Source organism: Gobio gobio, assembly GCF_949357685.1.
Source record: "Gobio gobio genome assembly, chromosome: 7".
Classification (NCBI taxonomy): Eukaryota; Metazoa; Chordata; class Actinopteri; order Cypriniformes; family Gobionidae; genus Gobio; species Gobio gobio.
In genome coordinates, this window is record NC_137103.1 from 4,701,780 (window position 1) to 4,720,645 (window position 18,866).

General features: G+C 39.4%; 1 protein-coding gene across 3 annotated transcripts in view; it reads right to left on the reverse strand.

The window, feature by feature from the left end:
- Positions 1-6,994: 6,994 nt before the first annotated feature.
- The window catches only part of LOC307128950 (tripartite motif-containing protein 16-like), a 30,889-nt gene continuing 19,017 nt past the window's right edge, over positions 6,995-18,866 (reverse strand). Inside the window, exons 4-7 of one of the 3 annotated variants that reach the window (XR_013816834.1) lie at positions 14,851-15,016; positions 14,662-14,697; positions 13,247-14,452; positions 6,995-7,896 (exon numbers count right to left, since the gene is read on the reverse strand). Coding sequence is in view for 2 of the 3 variants with exons in the window: in XM_079821039.1 (XP_079677165.1) it covers positions 13,842-14,452; positions 14,662-14,697; positions 14,851-15,016 (813 nt within the window). In the remaining variant the exon portion in view is untranslated. Of the gene's footprint in view, positions 14,453-14,661; positions 14,698-14,850; positions 15,017-18,866 lie in introns of all 3 variants that reach the window. The other 2 variants (XM_079821040.1, XM_079821039.1) reach the window with 2 other exon arrangements.

Sequence of the window (18,866 nt, forward strand, 5' to 3'; positions counted from 1 at the left end):
AGCCCGGACAAGTTGAATCTACTTAAAAAATTGGAGCAAACTGGTTGCCCTAAAAATGTAGTAATGTGAACTAAAACGAGTACATTTAACTTAAAATGTTTTAGTTAAAAAAATTCAGAACCTAGATAAAACTCCTCCTGCTGCTACTCTGATTTGCATTTGTGTACCTAGAATTAAGGGGAGGGGGGGTCATGGGGGGACAACTGCCAAGCAAGGCCCACGTCAATTTCCGACAATTTATGGCAGTTTTCTGTGTTTCCTGCAAATTGCCGTGCACAGTCGTAAACCTGAAGTTCCACGGCAATCTGCAGTGCCACATACTGACGAAAATCCCACTTTTCATGCAGTGTAAGCATTGTTGCAGACCATGTACACCCTTTCATGGAAACACTATTCCCTGGTGGCTGTGGCAAAAATGGTTCAGGAATGGTTTGAGGAGCACAACAACGAGTTTGAGGTGTTGACTTGGCCTCCAAATTCCACAGATCTCAATCCAATCAAGCATCTGTGGGATGTGCTGAACAAAGTTTGTTTGAAGGACGGCTTGGAGTTCTGGTTTAGAGTTCTGGCATGGAAACCAAATGCGTTCAGTGCATTCCTTACTGTGCAAGCTGAAACCTCAGTGTCTGTGGCCATCAAGTCTTGCTGCAGGTCTTTTACCTTTTTAATGTTCCTTTTTCTTCCCTGTCCTGGTAGTGTAACCACTGTTCCTTTAACTTTGAACTTGTGAACTATGCTTCCAACATTGTCTACCGCTGCTATGCATGTCCCCCCAAACGTGGGGACTCTCTCGCAAGGAGGCCTGCTGAGGGCTACCACCTGTCTCTCAAGTCTACTGCTCACAGCCAGCTGGTCTTGATAAGCCCCAAGAACGCAGAGGAGGGGGTGGGCCTTGGCCGGACGACTCAGAGAAAGGCCCGGGGTGATAATGCTATAGCAAAACGCCTCCGTCATCCCTAAAAACTTATGCGGCGCCCTGGTACGGGCCAGCCTGCAAGTATAAATCTACTCGCGGGGGGGCGCTCTCACGATCCAGCGATCCCCGAAGCCCTCTACAGGGAGCATAAAAGTCCAATACAAAATATTAAGTAATATTTTCCCTCTCAAGGGGACTTACCGGCTAGTGATATCCACCCATAAGCTTTATTCATATCATGTATGCTTTGGTGCACCACAACTACAGGCCTGAGGGGGGCGCTCTCACGGACCAAGCCAGGCAGGCCATCAGAATATATATCCGCTCATCACGGGTCCAGCCCGGCCTGATGTAAGAAGTGCCCGGGGAGAAGAGAGTGAGAGGAGAGGACGAGGGCTGATGTCTAGCACGCCCTCAGGGCCGGAGAGCTATCGCGGCATTGTCCGCGACGCTGGTTCCGGGTCACTTCCCCCGCGTCCTTCCTCCTCCTGCCGTGGGTGTCCCGCCTCTTCTGCATCCTACTCTGCCACGGTCTGTCTGTCTCTCTCTCGACGTGCTGCCACGGCAACAGCAGCCTGTGGGTGGCGCGTCCCATAACCTCCAGCAGCTCCCTATATACGGGGCAGGATGGCTGAGAGGATTCGGCCTCAGCCGGACCATCCTTTGCTCGTGCGGAAAAGCCGCAGCTGACGAGGAGGAGGAGAAATCCGACTCCTCCCCCGGCAGCTGCCCCTCGCGAGCCAGCTGATCGTCCAAGAGAACGACACCTCTCTCGAGACGATCAAGCTCAATCTGGGAGCCCCAGGAGAACCGGCGCTAGCCTCAGCATGAGCAGGACCGCTCCCAGATGCTGGGTCCTCTTCCCTCGAGAAGAGAGCCAGACGAAAGCGGAGCGTTCTAACCGGAAAACGCTCACAGTTCGCACAGGAAGCTCCCTCGAGAACCTCCCGTGTGTGCTCTTTCCCCAAGCAGAAGACACAGAGTGTGAGTGTGTGTGTCCTCAGGGGTCAAAAACCTGGGACACGGATCAGCGCACTTGCGCTTTTTCTCTGTGCATTTCATGTTTGACGCTTCCTACTAGTCGACTCAGACAAACAGTCCCTGAAGACGAAAAGGATGGTGTCATGTTTGCACGGCGCCCTTATATACTTCCTCATCGCACGTCGATGACGTCATAGGCTGTCGCCGGTCAATAGGATTGACGTGATTCGATAGTGATTCAGACACCTGTCACGCTGGAGGCATTCCTCATATGCGCTCTAGGATGCAGTGCTAGTTCCCTTTCGAAAGGGAACTGTATCAATCCTTGAAAGCAGACAGAGATAGGCATAAGCAGGTAAACCAACCAAGTATATTGATAATCAGAAAAATGAACACTTATCCGAGGGTCCTTGATCAAATAGTCCAAGTGGGAGAAGCATTGTCCATATGCGCGAGTCCATAGTCCTTGAGCCCCAAAAAATCAATCAAAATGTTCAGAAAAATTGGTAATAATCCACCAGACGTGATGAAAGCAGCAAAAATACCTTGGCCATTGAAATGTAGCATTCTGAGGGAGACGGTGAGAATGGGTTAGGGTTACGAATGCAGTATATCTCCCCTACAATTCAGAATGAGCTCACTGAATGCAGAGGAAATCAGAGGGACCCTCAGGTACTTCACTGTATTAGCTGATGAGTACATGGATATAAGGGGGACTGAACAGATGTCCATATGTGTCTGTTACGTCAATGAGTTTCTGTCCCTTGCCCAAAAAAGATGCAGCAAAATTATCTTCAGCCATTCTCAATTAGCTAACAAAGTGGGGTGTTCAAACAACCTTCCTGTGGGGTCAGGGCCATGATGGGATCTCTACAATGAGTGGCAAAGAGAGTCAAGTAACTGTACCTCAGGTGTATACCCATTGTCGGAGCCATGCACTTCATTTGGTTGTGGTGCATGGTTGTTCTGATCTTTCTTTAGTGAGAAACACAATGTCCATCGTAGAAAAAATTACAGTGTTGTTCTCAGCCAAAGGGGTCAGAAAAGAGAAGGGCAACCAAGAACAGCAGGGATCCCACTGATGTCAGACACTAGATGGGGCAGCAGAGCAAACACACTTGTGCTTTTGTGGAGAAAGTGCAATAAAGTGCTTTTGTGCTATACGTTCTAGATTACATGAAGGCAGAAGGAACTACCATCTCTGGAAAGGCCAGTACTCTCTGGAATAGTATATTGGAACATTTAAGACCATCATTACAGCTGTAATGGCCAACAAAGTGCTGGGTTATATGCAACATCTAAACAAACATCTGCAAGCTACCAAATTAGAGATCATCACGACAAATGAGGAGGCAAGAAATATACGGCAAGTCATAGCCAACCAAATAAATGAGCAAAGGCACAGCATTGGCCAACTCAGTTGATGTGGTCCCAGCAAAGTGTAGAATACCAGTAAAACAGAATTACAGGCCAAACATATCCAAAAAGTCAGTGGAAGACCACTATTCTCGTGTCTCACGGAGGAGCGACGACAGTGAAGGATGAGAGAGAACCAGACCTGGACTAAATTACATAAATGTAAATGACTACGATATGTATTTCCAATTGTAAGAAATGAGAAGACCCGTGCCTCCATCCCTCACAGTCTGGCGGAGGGTGTGAGAGAAAGAGAAGTTATTAGAAAGAGCAGCAGGTGTTGCTGAGTCTTCTGGGCGGACCCAAGTCTCAGTCAAGGCCAAGATATTGAGAGCGGATTGAGTGGCAAAGGCTGGAATGAAGTCAGCTTTATTGACAACTGACTGACCATTCCATAGCCCCACAGAAAAAGAGGGAGGAGCATTAGCGGAGGAGGATTAAGCTGCCGTCTGTGTGTATTAGTGTGGCGGGGTTGAGAGACAAGGGTAATGAACTGAAAGCACATGGTTAGAGAGAGGAAAGGAAGGTGAAGGAGGACTGAGAAGGAGATTAACTCTGTGCCTTACCAGAGTCCTCACAGTGGAAGAGTCGATAAATGATCATACAATGAATGTCTGCTGTCTTAGGAGGCTGTGTACTAGAACCAAAAGAAGTACAGAGTAAATGTCTTAACTGTAAATACAGAAAAAACTGAGATCTAGATATACCATACTGCTGATGTAAATGTTCAAATGACTTCAGATTACCATTTTCATAAAGGTCACTTAATATAATAACACCTTTCTTAATCCATTCCCTCCATAGAAAGGGGGCTTTATTAATACACAGTTTGGGGTTTACAAGCATTCAGGTAAGGGTCAGAGCTACACAGCCGGGAAATCTTTAACCAAACTGTATGCAAATGTGAAATAAATGAAGATATTTCTGACGCAATCTGAGAGCTCTCTGACCCCTCCATAGACAGCAGTTTAATGAACACTTCCAAGGCCCAGAAAGGTGGTAAAGACATGGTTAAAATAGTCCATGTGACTCCAGTGGTTCTGCCTTAATTTAATGAGGCGATGAGAATACTTTTTGTGTGCAAAAACAACAAATTCTAGCCTGTGTCAGACTCTTACGCTGTCGATGCATTGTAAACAGTGCTGGCACAACAAATGAACAATGATACTAACGTCAGCGTTTCAGGTAGGACAGCAGATATATCAGCAAATGTCGTTCTCAAAGAGATTATTTTTGGAGTAAAGCATGGGTAAAGCATTAAGTGTATCTCAGGTAAATGGTCAATCTCTTCACAGGAAGATTACAAACGACGAACGCCAATGATTACACACAACAACTCTGTTATTTTGGTGGTTTGCTTGTCGAGGAGTTCAGGATTCTTTTAATTTAATGGTAGACATTTTTTTATTTGCCTAAAACATATGGAGCTATTCCTATGTTTTGTCTCCCGTTTCCTCATTCTCTCGCCGTCTGAGCTGACACTAACAGACGGTTTTCTTGACAGTCAGTACGTTTACATGGACAACAATACTCCGATATTAATCTGATTAAGACCATACTCTGATTAAGAAACTACCATGTAAACAGCGATTTCTAATTACCTTAATCCGGTTAAAGCCATACTCGAATTAAACAAAAATCGAATTAAGACATGTGGAGTATGCCTGTTTTAGTCGCATTATCTAAGTGCATTGTAGACATGTACACACCTTAATCTAACTATTAACGTCGTGAAGGAGTTTCCGCCGCGTTTTGTGACAGGTCACACACACACACACACACACACACACACACCAGGCAAGTGCAGAGGGGAGGGCTTTGGGTGCTCGTATCAAAAGTATATAAAGTGCCCCTCTAAACAATCATCAATAATATTGTGACAAATAAAACAGAATTTGAATTATAATTAATATAACCGCACGTACAAAACAATGCGCTTAAATTCCCGTTTATCTTTTACGTATCTTTCAGTATGAAATGTCGTTGCCATGACGTGTTGCTATGGTGCGTGACTGCGTGTCTTGCTCATAGACCGTAAAAACTCTGCTCACTCGGACACGGCCTCCTCTATATTTTTTTTCTTTGTGTTGCAATAATGCTCATTTTAAAAGTAAAATACGATCATTTTGTATCTGTAATCCCAGATTCATAATTGTCTGCTTACAACAGCGGTCGGGAACCTCTAGGCTTGCGAGCCATATGCCATTCAGTGAACGCCTGTGGCTCGATGGCAGAAAAAAAACAATCCAAACAATCACGATTTTGAAACCTTTTCATCACATTTTCATCATTTATCAAAACTATTATTCGAAATGTAGGCTGTCAAGAAGGAGGCAAGATGGGCAGTGTCTCTTAAAAAAACCTGAAAGACAATATTTAATATTACAAAAAATAAAACTATATATATATATATATATAATATCATAATATCATAAAAAAAAAGTATAAAAATCACTCGTTTTTATAAAGTCACACTGTCCAACAGCGACACCCGCAGGTAAAGTTACAGTGGGTTGCCTGAGCCCATTGATTTGAACACACCCACGAAAGTCGCGCTATGATTGGACCCCGGACAGCGTAGCGTGGCATGGGGACGTAATGACGTACCATTAATCAAACTATGTTCTGTAACATGTAAAACGGGAACATGAACGTAATATTCTAAAAGCAACTCATGTAAACACCTTAATCAGATTATTGCCTTATTCAGAGTAAGGTCAATAATTAGATTACTGCTGTCCATGTAAACGTAGTCAGTGACGTAGTTTTGGGCGGCACAAGTTTGTGTTAATTTACACTGAAACAAAACCATTTCAGAGTCACGTTTGATACTTGAGGCTGAGGTGGTCCGACCCGGCGTATTTTAATTCTGCTTTTATTCGGCATTGTGTCTTTACACAGGATTTTGAGCCGCTTTAGAGCAGCTTTAACTCGGCTGTGTAAAGATGCCTTTGGTTTCCTTATTTTACAATTACTACTTGTTTAGTAGGGCAAAAGTCAACTAGTGAAGTGAATTAATCACAACATGGTTCTGAGCGTTTTGTGCATTTTTAAACCTTTCATTGTAAATATGTTCACATTATTCTTCCTAGTGACCTCCTGCCCTTCCAAGGACCCGGAGTGTGTACCGTCTCACTTCACAACTCTCACACCCAGACAGCCCTAACCAAAAATGAATAAAATTGTAACCAAAAATAAAAACATGGTTAAATTAAATCAGCTGACGTAGTTCCTTGTTCTTTCTTTCTTTCCGTTTTATTGTCTCCCTTAGGAGAAATGTATCTTAGGCAATCGAGAGACCAGATCAAGCATACAAACAAAAACCCCACACAGTTAGAAAATACACATGTACATCACCCACACACAACACTAGATATTACACTAAACATTGCACGTTGCCCATCGCTATAGTATTAATGTAATGAAGAGAAAGACTGTAACATCTCAGTGTTTGTGATAAAATGATTTAGTTCTTCATGAGTCATACATTAACTCATGATTATCTGTGCATTAGTTAAGCATGAATTAATGTATATTAGTGCACACGTATTGTAAAGTTTTACCAAAAAATAAAATTCGAAACTATGTAAAATTCCACATAATATTCAATTTAGTTAAATTACACTTGTCTATAATTGTAATTCTAATAGTATTGTCATATAGACGATTTTGTGGAAACGAGCGTGAATACCTGAGGTCATTTTATGCTACACTGTTTGCTAGCCTGGCATAAGGATCTCATCTCCATTAATACTTCTCATCATTTATTCACAGGGTTTGACTGATTGTTTTCCATATATCCATTTCCTTTAAAGTCTCCTTGAAAAGAGGGTTTGACTTGTCAAACTGGTGGATTTTTCTGGACCTCAGCGATTAATTTCTCCTCAATGTCGTCTGTCAGTTTAAATGTGCGAGCCCTTAAATGTGAATGGATTCTGATTGGCTGACAGTGTTTTATCGTTCAACAGCTGGAAAAAAATGTGTGTGTGATCCCAGCGATATCGTTTCTCTATCTTTAGAACTATATCATTATCGTTATCTTTATGACTTGAACACGTGTGATTTTCTCCCACCTCTAATTTCTATCATTGTACTTTCATCCTGAAGTGAAACTGATTCCGGCTCTTTTGACTCACAAACGGCTCTTTAAAAATAAATGTTTTAACGATGACTTTGACTATGATAGGTGTGAAAACTATTCTAATTAAATTATTAAATGATATCATACTCACAATTTCTTAAAAAATGCATTGATTTGTTATGAAAAAAATAATACTATTAAACATTTGCATTTAAATTGCAACATTTTAATGTATAGAAACAACATTTAAAAAATTATAATTTGAATCTGAACAACATAATAGAACATATTAAAGAAAAATGAATAAATGAAAGGATTAAACTGGTCCCTCTTTTTCTCTCTTCTTTACTGCAATAAATAACTAGCATGAACACACACACACACACACACACACACACACACACACACACACACACGCACACACACACAATGCTGACCATATTTATTTTATGAGAGATTGTGTGTGTGTGAGTTGGCCTATATAATATTTTTTCTTGTTGTTCTTGGAATTAATCAGAGGTGTCAAAAGTATTCGCATTCATTACTCAGGTAGAAGTATAGATACTGGGGTTTAAAAAGACTTCTGTAGAAGTTGAAGTATCAACTCAAGCTTTTTACTCAAGTAAAAGTGTAAAAGTAACTGGTTTCAAAACTACTTAAAGTATAAAAGTAAAAGTAATGTAAGGGGAAAAAATGGCATTAAAGGGGTAGCTCACCCAAAAATGAAAATTCTGTCATCATTTACTCAAATTGTTCCAAACCTGTATGAGTTTCTTTGTTCTGAAGATTGAAGAATGTTTGTAACCCAGCAGATTATATGCAACCATTGACTGCCATAGCATTTTCCCCCTACTATGGCAGTCAATGGTTGCTCTATCTGCTTGGTTACAAACATTCTTCAAAATATCTTCAGAACAAAAACTCATACAGGTTTGGAACAACTTGAGGGTGAGTAAATGATGACAGAATTTTCATTTTTGGGTGAATTATCCCTTTAAGGACAAAAGATTAGGCCACGCCACAGTGCATACCCCACCTCCTCAAAAAAACATTTTTCTGAAGGCCATAATGACTATAATGTTATATTAAAAAGTTAATGTTGAACATTTTTATAGATGCACTTGGCTACGCGTTTCAGCCGCATATATTCCCATTGAAAATGAACGCATTTTAGGACAATGCAAATACATTAAAGAACCATATTGTGTACTACTGAGCATTAACGTGTTTCATGGAGTGGAAGATTTGATGACTAGTTGCCTATAAATATTGTAAAGGTGCAAAAAGTCAAAATTCAGAGGCATGTTATCAATAACCATTTTTTGAATGTGTGATCAGTGTGGCCAGATTGGGTCGACGATTTCCAGCCCAAAAACCTCACCAAATGTACATTTATATTTTTTAAAGAAAATGGTTATTGATAACATGCCTGGTTATTGATTTTGATATTTTGATATTGATTATTGAATTTTGCACCTCTAACAATACTTATAGGCAACTAGTCACTCCAAGAAAAAAAAAAAAAAACTTTAACTGCCAAAATAATTTGATATTATTTTATTGACATACAGTGGCGGATCTAGAAAATTTTACATGGGGGGGCAAAGGGGTGGCAAGAGGTCTTGGCAGGGTGGCAGGGGTAGATGGTACATGGAAATCACTATATGTGATTGCTTTAACAAAACAAACACAAAACCACTTTTAAACTACAGTACTTATTGTTAATCATGCCCTTACACACTTCAAAGGTTTTTAATTCACAACAGGAATAAGCCCAGTGTTCAAACAAAACAAAACAGTATAAAAAGCAAAATGAAAATATAAAAAAGTACAATAATTAAAAACTTATAATTACAGTCCACAAATGAGAAATGACCCATGATCACCCATCTTTTTTAGGAAAGCTTAAGGCGACTGTTGTCGTGCTTTGCAGCAAAATGTTTCACAAACAGCGTTATGTGTTTCTAAACATGTTACATTGTTTACATGGTACACTTTCTGGTAAGCTACGCTTTTTTGTTATTTCAATTCAATTAAATGATTGTGATTTGATTTAATATTGACTCATTTGGATAAATATTAGGCACACAACATGAACCTAATCTCAAGAAAAAACAACTCACCTAATGCTGTAAACACAGAGAGCCCTATCAGCTGGCAGTGTTATTTAAGGTTAAAAATAACTCAAATTACATATAATGTGTTTTTTTTATTATAATTACTTTATTTAATGATATAAATAAAAATATAATAAATATGTAATATGGTACACTACACATATTTATCAAAATACTCTCTTGCTCTTTTTTTCTAACTAATGTGCTATAGCCTATTGGTCATTAAATGGCTCTCCTGAGGTAAATGTTATGTGACATGATTGTTCTCCAGATGTTTTATTGACCCCTTTGTCAGACTGATTGGTCAATATTATGTATGAGGAATATACATTTAGGTAAGTTGTAGGCTACTGTTTCTTTCAACATTGTCCATTCGTGTTTATACTATTAGCTAGAGATGATCGGTCCACGTGCAGCTAGGGATCTGTCACGTAACATTTACAAGCGCCAATACGGCATTTATTGTTTGAATTTCGTAATAAAAGTGACAGAATCTGAGAGCTGAGATTTTTTATATATATATGATAAGTAACCTGCTCTGTCCAGTCTGTCGGTCTCCGTGTCCTCTTTGCTTTTCTGTGCGTGAGAAAATGTATGTGTGTCGTGAGAGTGTGAAAAGTGTCAATTGCGCGTGTCTCACGGTGAATGCGTGAGATTTGGCAGTTATGGATACAATATTTTTTTTTTTTTTTTTAAGCTGTTCTTGTCTTTACTCAAATCAAAATTAGGCTAATCAAAGGGAAGAGTGCTCTTACGAATCTGATTTTGGCTAACGTAATAGACTCGCTGTTTTTGCTGATGCTGAATCGTCTTTAGCATACAATACATTCATTACAAATGTAATTTCAAGTTAAACGTGTGTTTAAACTACACCTGAGGAAACTCATTTCACCTTCAGGGGCTCTGGGGCAGCTCAGTCTCTCCAGTCGGTTTGTAGCAGACTCGCTGTGTGTGAGCCAGACTGACCGACCGCCGCTCTGCACGTTTGAATCAGGGACGTAGCTAATAGGGGTGTAACGATTCATCTACTACATCGATGTATCGATTTATTTTCTTATGATCTAACTACATCGATCTGTGCTCGGCAAGTTGGCCTTCCGGATGACATATATCGATCTAACATCGTTTTAAAAGGTAATCAATCGATTGTATCGATCATAGAAAATAACGCATTGGATTTAAGCACGTCAGACTTTATATGGATGTTTTTTCTTAGCACTTTTAATGATAAAGGCGTTAAACGTTACTCGATTCAGTCTGCCTATCTGTGACATCATCGCAACGCACCAGCAGCAGCGCTCATTGAAATGAATGGGATTGTGTCGCTTTGTCGCTGCGTGTCGCTGGCGGTGTGAACGGGGCTTGAGAAAACAAAACATAGCATGGCACATGGCAGAGGAGAAGCCAACGAGCGAGATATTATCAAGCCACCAGGAGAAAGAGCTACCTGTACTTTCAACCCTTGCTAAATGTTACCTGTGCATTCCTGACACCAGTGTGCCAGCAGAGCGAGTTTTAGTACAGCTGGCGACATAGTGAACGCACAGAGAAGTGTTCTGCGGTCAGATCATGTTGATATTGTTGAAAAAGAAATCTGTAGAGTCATTGAAGAGTAGTTGGTTACATTTTATCTTTTGTTAAATATTGTTTGTTTATTAAACTGAGAGTAGTAGCAGGTTCAGCCAGTTTATTCAACCTGAAGAAATGTTGGTTGCACTTTATTTTTGATATTAATATTGTATTTGTATTATTTTAATGTTGAAAAACAACAGCAAAAGTAGCAGGTAAACTTACTATTAATTAAACCTGAAGAGAAGTTAGTTACACTTTATTTTTGATATTAATATTGTAATATTATTATGTTGGATAACAAAAGCAGAAGTAGCAGGTTAACCTACTGTTGAAATGTTGGTTGCACTTACTGTGCTTTTATTGAAAATGTATTGAATATTGAAAATGAGAGCAGAAAAGGTTAACTTCCTGTTAATTCAACCTAAACTGTTGGTTGCACTTTATTCAAATAAAATTTGAATGCATTTGCCATTAATTGTTGTTTACTTGTTTGTTTATATCCATAATTAATTGATATACCGGATTCCCTTACAAGAAACAACAGGAATCTTGGAAACTTCACCTGCACTGACCAGTATCCAGATATTTATTTCAGTCACACAATTTTTGGCTAAAAAGTTACTGAATCGATTTCAAGTCACTGAATCGTTTCGGATCGTATCGTTCTAAATGAACCAATATCGTCCTTGAATCGTATCGACAACCTCTAATCGTGATATGAATCGTATCGTTGTTAAAAACGAATCGTTACACCCCTAGTAGCTAAGCATTTGAGGGGCGGGGGAGGGGTATTTTATGTATTTTAATTTTAATACATTTAAAATAAAAAATGAAATGGTTTACTTTTGGTAAATGTATTGGACATACTGGCGGGTTGTTTTTACAAGTACAGTTTTTGGATCATCAAAGTTAGGGGGGCAGCTGGGGGGGGGCAAGGCTCTAGAGTGGGGGGGGGGGCACCTGCCCCCCCTTGCCCCCCTGTAGATCCGCCCATGTTGACATACCAATCAATGTTGATAAGTAAGTTACCATTTTATCTCCTTAAAGCATAACATTGATGATTAAAAAAAAAAAAATTCCCAGTAAAACGGTTCAAATATGACTATATGTCAGGTAGAAACTGTCAAAACAGCAATTAGAAAAACACAAGATTTTCAATGTCAACAGTAAGAAGCCAATTTACGTGCAAAAAGTGCCCAATATAGAGATTGGAAAAAGCTATGTAATTAACAGGCATTTCACACGTTAATGCTCACACCAATGTCAAAATGCGTAATTCATTTATACTGTACAATAATCCGTCAACAAAAAATAAAAACAATGCGCTTACCCTTGTGTTGCACTTTGCTTTGACAAAACTACAGTATGTCTTTCGTGAAGTACATGGCACATGCACTTAGCACAGTCAAAGCAGATTAATCGTTGATTTAAACCTCTTTCAGCAGCTGTCGGGGTTGCTAGTTGCAGATGTCCTAAGTGTGTATATGATGATGGACAGGAGTCACGGTTATATTTAAAGAGTCTTCGTGTCACAGGTGTAATTCACGTTTGAGAGTTGAGTCACTCTCCCACTCTTTACTGTAGATACAACTTACTGTGTATTTATGCCACTGGCATAGCGATCACTGGAATATACAGCTACGAGTTATCGCGCTAAAAACCCGGCTGAAGTCATGAATGAGGCTGAGCACGTCTGCCTGCTGATTGCTGATTGGCTGAAAGTGCGGGCTCTCGTCGACGAGAACCCGCCCTATCTGGCCACATGGTGTGTGATTTGTGCAGGTGCAGGCGTGATTGATTGCCTACAACCCAATAGGGTGTCGGAATGGTTTATGTTTATCCTTCTCATCCAACCACAATCAAATTCACTCTGTCCGGATGGCGCGATTTATCTGGATAGTTTATTTTTATTTTTATGACAAGCCGGAATGAAAACATGCCGAAATGGAATAGAAGTAACGAGGCTTTTTATAAAATGTAAGGAGTAGAAAGTACAGATAATTGCTTGAAAATGTAAGGAGTAGAAAGTACAGATAATTGCTTGAAAATGTAAGGAGTAGAAGTAAAAAGTAGGCTGAAAAATAATTACTCCAGTAAAGTATAGATACTCAAAATCTCTACTTAAGTAAGGTAACGAAGTATTTGTACTTCGTTACTTGACACCTCTGGAATTAATCTATTATTTTAAATAAAATTTAAATCATTCATTATTTCATAATTATTTAATTTCTATAGGCTATATTTTTTAAATAGAGTCGGCTCTTCAGATAAGCTCCAGACGGTCGGCTCTTAGAGAACGACCCATCACTAGAAACTGATGTGTGGAAACAGAGGAGTTTCCCTTTATATAACTTTTTATTTTGTTTTTCATGAACAAAAGAGCAAAGAAATAGACACACATTCTCTAATATATCCATATACACACACACACACACACACACACACACACACACACACACACACACACACACACACACACACACACACACACACACACACACACACACACACACACACACACACACACACACACACACACACCAGAGATAATGAGACAGAACAATATAGTTATTGAGTTTAGTGAGTATATTATATCAGCTTCAAGCTCATCTCTTACTCAACCACAGCGGCTCTAACAGAAGCTCAGCTATAGTATTAATGTCATGAAGAGAAAGACTCTAGAACATCTCAGTGTTTATGATTTATCATGAGCTCAAAGCACTATGGGTAGAATCTCTCTACAGTCTATTCTGATTCATCAACACAGTTTCACTGATGATCCAGACCAAACCCCAAACCCAGGATAGAGTGTGTGTGTGAATGTGGTCTGGACTGTGTGTATGAGGCTCATTGTGTCAGAGACGCTGTAGAAGGACAGAGTTCCTGCACTGTGATCCACATACACTCCTATTCTACCACTGATGGACTTTACAGGGAGTTCAGTCTGTATGTTATTGTGTCTGAATGAGTAACTGGAGGAAGAGCAGCACAAACTCCAGGACTGATCATTAGATCCAAACACACACTCTTTACCCCGTCCCTTCCTGCTGATGCTCTTATATGACACTGATATACACACAACACCACTCCACTCAATCTCCCAGTAACAGCGTCCACACACACTCTCTCCACACACACTCTCTCCACACACACTCTCTCCACACACACTCTCTCCACACACACACTCTCCACACACACTCTCTCCACACACACTCTCTCCACACAACACCTGAAGATAATAATCAAATCTGTCTGGATGATCAGGATACGGCTGAAGCTCTGGGTAAGTGTTAGTAATCTCTCTGTTCCTCTCAGACAGACGGAGGTGTTTATTCGCTGTGTTCATATCCAGAGTCAGCGGACGGGAATCTGACGGAGATAAAACAGAATCAGGGATGATGAATCTGTCTGATCTTTTAATGGAGCTGAACTCTTCATGTTCAATATATCAGCAGTGTCTCAGTACAGTTTACCAGAGATCACATGATGAACTCTTCTGTCATGTTTTCTTTCTCCTTCTCCAGGAAGAACATGAACACACTCAGTGAGATTTTCTGCTTGTTTTCTCAGTGACTTACATTGTAGGAAGTCGTTCCTGGTCCTGGGAACAATGACTGTGGAAATCAACAGACATGAAGAGTGTGATTATCATGTCAAGAGAAAATGATCCCTGCATCCGTTCCTAAGACATTTCTAATATGATCTTCTACATGATATGAGATGATGGAGGATGATTTCTGAGAGCAGATGAATCTCCAGGACTTTACCTCTGTCAGAGATCTTCTTCTTCTTCAGCTCCTCTTTGCAGAAATCCTCCAGTTTGTGTCTCAGCTGACGGACAGATTCTCTCACGCCATCAAAAGAGGAGAGAGAACTGAAGGGATTGTCATTGACGTCTGTAGATTCAGGAGGAGCTGAGAGAGACTGGAAACTCTACCGAAAACAGAAATCAAAGCTCATCACCTCCACACTTCAGCCAATAACCTGCACTACTGTCAGATTTGAGCGGCTCTTGTTGATCTTTAGTGACTCTCCTCAATCCAGCACTTTCACAGCATCAGCTTCATTCTTCTCATATTCATTATATCACATTAGAGCTACAAGTGCTAGCGTTTGACACTTACACTATATGTAACGTTTCTAATCAAACATCTGCCAATAACAGATCAAGGTTGACATTCAGGGCCGTTTCTAGGCACAGGTGAACCAGGCGCTTGTCTCGGGTTCCACCAGCTGGAGGAGACGCCAATGAGCCAACGCCCGTTACCACGGTAACAATCACACCCTTTAGCAAACATTCACCACATGCTAAGCACATTTAAGCTCAATATTAGCTTAAGAAATACATGATTTTTTTCAGAAATACAGTGATCATAAATCTAAATGTTTAGTGTTTTTAAATTATAAATTAAGAAAAATGACTGCAACAGTGAAATAAAGCAAATTTAAAAAGAAATGTCCAGAAAACATGAAAGGAGGTCAATAATATACCAACATCTATCTCACATAATCATATCATTATCCTGATCAAGTGCCTCAGTCTCCATCTCAGCTGTGTTATATTGAGTAAACTGAACTCTAATACAGTTTAAAACACTGGGGATGTCATTAAAGTCTTTGTATTATTCACAGAATTATAGGGCAACGTTTGATCAATTCATATTTGTGTGAGGAAAAGGCATTAATATGTGATATTGTTGTACGTTAATTTAATTTACTATGAATGTGAAGTATATCCAAATTGCCCAGAACCAGTGAATGCACAATGAAATGCATTTCGATTTTGCTTATCGGTTACTGTGTGCACATTTTATATTAATTTTTAACCATTTTAATGAAAAAAGACACGTGTGTTGTGTTCTGTGCTACACACACACACTCACACACACACACACACACACACACACACACACACACGCTTGAATGGACAAATGCACACAAAAATGTCAAAATACTCTCGTAAACACAGTCGGTTATGTCGTTGACGGCAGATTTTCATGATGTTAATGATAATGTTAATCAAACAACAAAAGACTTGCTTTTCTAGACAGAATAACTTTTAACTATATTTGTAATGTGCAGTTTTTATATTTATAACACATGATACAGTTAAGCATCATCACTATTTCAGCAGGGAAAATATTTCCAAGATCACATCAGAACCATAACGACAAAACAATCTCATAACATTATTTAATGCAGTTGTAATTTTTTGGTGCGGTGATTTTAATGCTCACAGTACTCTTTGGGGAGGGGAAAGGACGGATAGGAATGGTTTGATAGTGGAGGATTTGATGGATACATTAGGACTGGTGTGTTTAAATGATGGGAGTTTTACAAGGGTTAATTGTAGTACAGGGAGTGAGTCATGTTTAGACTTGACATTAGTGTCGCAGTCCTTGGCAGGTATTTGTGTGTGGGAGGTTATAAAACAATCAACTGTAGGAAGTGATCATTACCCCATTTTATGTAGAGTAGGTAATGAAAGTAAGGTGGTATTAGAAGAGGCATCAGAAAGGTGGATATTTGGTAAAGCGGAGTGGGATAATTTTAAAGAAATAAGTGAAACAAGTTTTAAAAATATAAATAAAAAGCAGGATATAGAAATATTTTATGAAAATGTGAGGGAGGCAATAATTGGGGCTGCTAATCAGACAATTTTAAGAAAAGATGTTATGAAAAGGCGGAAGTTAGTTCCGTGGTGGAACGATGAGTGTAGTAAAGTAATAAGGAAACGCAATAAGGCTTTTAAGGTATTAAAAAATACCCATAATTTCCAACATTTTATAGAATACAAAAGAATGCAAGCAGTGGTTAGAAAGACTATTAAAGAAAATAAAAGGAAGTATTGGAGAACATTTTGTGATCAATAGGGAGAAGCACGCCAATTGAGAAAGTCTGGACAATGATAAAGAAAATGAGTGGAGTAAGACGGGAGTGGGGGTACCCAGTATTGGAAAATGGGGGGGTGGTGGCTAGTAAAGATATAGAGAAAGCAGATATGTTAGTTAAAGCATTGGTTGAGGTGCATAGTTCTAGTAATATGTTAGAAGAGGGGATAATAGGAAGGGAAAAAACTAGTAAAGATAATAAAGAATTGCTGGAAAGAGAAGAAGAGAGGGATAATGCTATTAATTCTCATTTTACATTAGAGGAATTGAAACGGTCTATCTTTAAATCAGGATTAACTGCTCCGGGAAAAGATCAGATCTGCTATATCACGTTGAAACATTTGTCAGATGTAGGGTTAGAGGTCATTTTGCATTTATATAATACAATTTGGAAGGAAGGGGTATTACCAGGATGTTGGAAACAAGCAGTTATAATACCCATCAGGAAACCAGGGAAAGATCCAACGAATCCATCTAACTATAGACCAATAGCATATGTGTAAAATAATGGAACGTATGATCACAGACAGATTAACATATTATTTGGAAGCAAGGAATATAAGATCAATATTTCAAAGTGGATTTAGAAAAGGTAGGGGAACAATGGATCCGATAGTATGTCTAGAATCAGAGGTGAGGAAGGCACAAGTGAATAAAGAGGTAGAGGTAGTGGTAGCAGTGTTTTTTGATGTGGAAAAAGCGTATGATTTATAATGGAAAGAGGGATTATTGATTAAAATGAAAAGATTAGGAATATCAGGAAACATTTTTAGATGGGTGAAGGAATTTTTATATGAACGCTCAATAGAGGTGAGAGTGGGAAAAACCTTGTCAGCAAGCTTTTTGGTGGATAATGGAACGCCACAAGGAAGTGTTATAAGTCCATTATTGTTTTCAATAATGATAGATGATGTGTATAATAATATTGGGCAAGGTATAGGGAGATCTCTGTTTGCAGATGATGGGGCACTGTGGAAAAGAGGTAGGAATGTTGAATATGTTGTGAAACAGATGCAGGAAACAATTAAAAGAGTGGAGCAATGGTCCTGGGAATGGGGATTTAAATTTTCGGTGGAAAAAACAAAAACACTTTTCTTTACAAGGAAGAAAATTGGAGTAGAGGTCCAACTGTATTTATATGGCAAGAAGCTGGAAAGGATAGAATCATTCAAATTTTTAGGTGTGTGGTTTGATGCTAGGCTCACATGGAATGTACATATTAACAGTATTGTAAATAAGTGTAAAAAGGTATTGAATGTGATGAGATGTTTAGTGGGAACAGAGTGGGGAGCCGATAGATCTGCTTTGAAAACTATATATATAGGTTTAATAAGATCTGTTCTGGATTATGGATGTGTGGTGTATGGGTCAGCAACTAAAACCTTGTTGAAAAAATTGGATGTAATTCAAGCACAAGCATTAAGGATATGTAGTGGGGCTTTTAAAACAACATCTGTGGCTGCATTACAGGTTGAAATGGGGGAAATGCCATTGGAGTTAAGGAGACAGCAAATCATGACAACATACTGGGTTAATTTACAAGGACATAATAACCATCCTTCAATAAGTGCAATTGAGCCGTGCTGGGAACATGAAAAAAGGCAAACAAAGAGCTTTGGTTGGGTTATTAGAAAGAAGGCAGGTGAAAACATTTTTAATGCATACATCAGAAGAAATTACTATGGGTATTTACAAATCTATACAGATGGTTCTAAAGACCCTACGACAGGTAGAACAGCAGCAGCAGTAATAATCCCTGATTTTAACGTGGTATGTGGAAAGAGACTCTCAAATGATATATCTGTCTTTGCATGTGAAATGATTGCCATTGTTATTGCATTGCAATGGGTAGAGGAGGTCAGGCCAGAGAGAGTGGTCATTGCATCAGATTC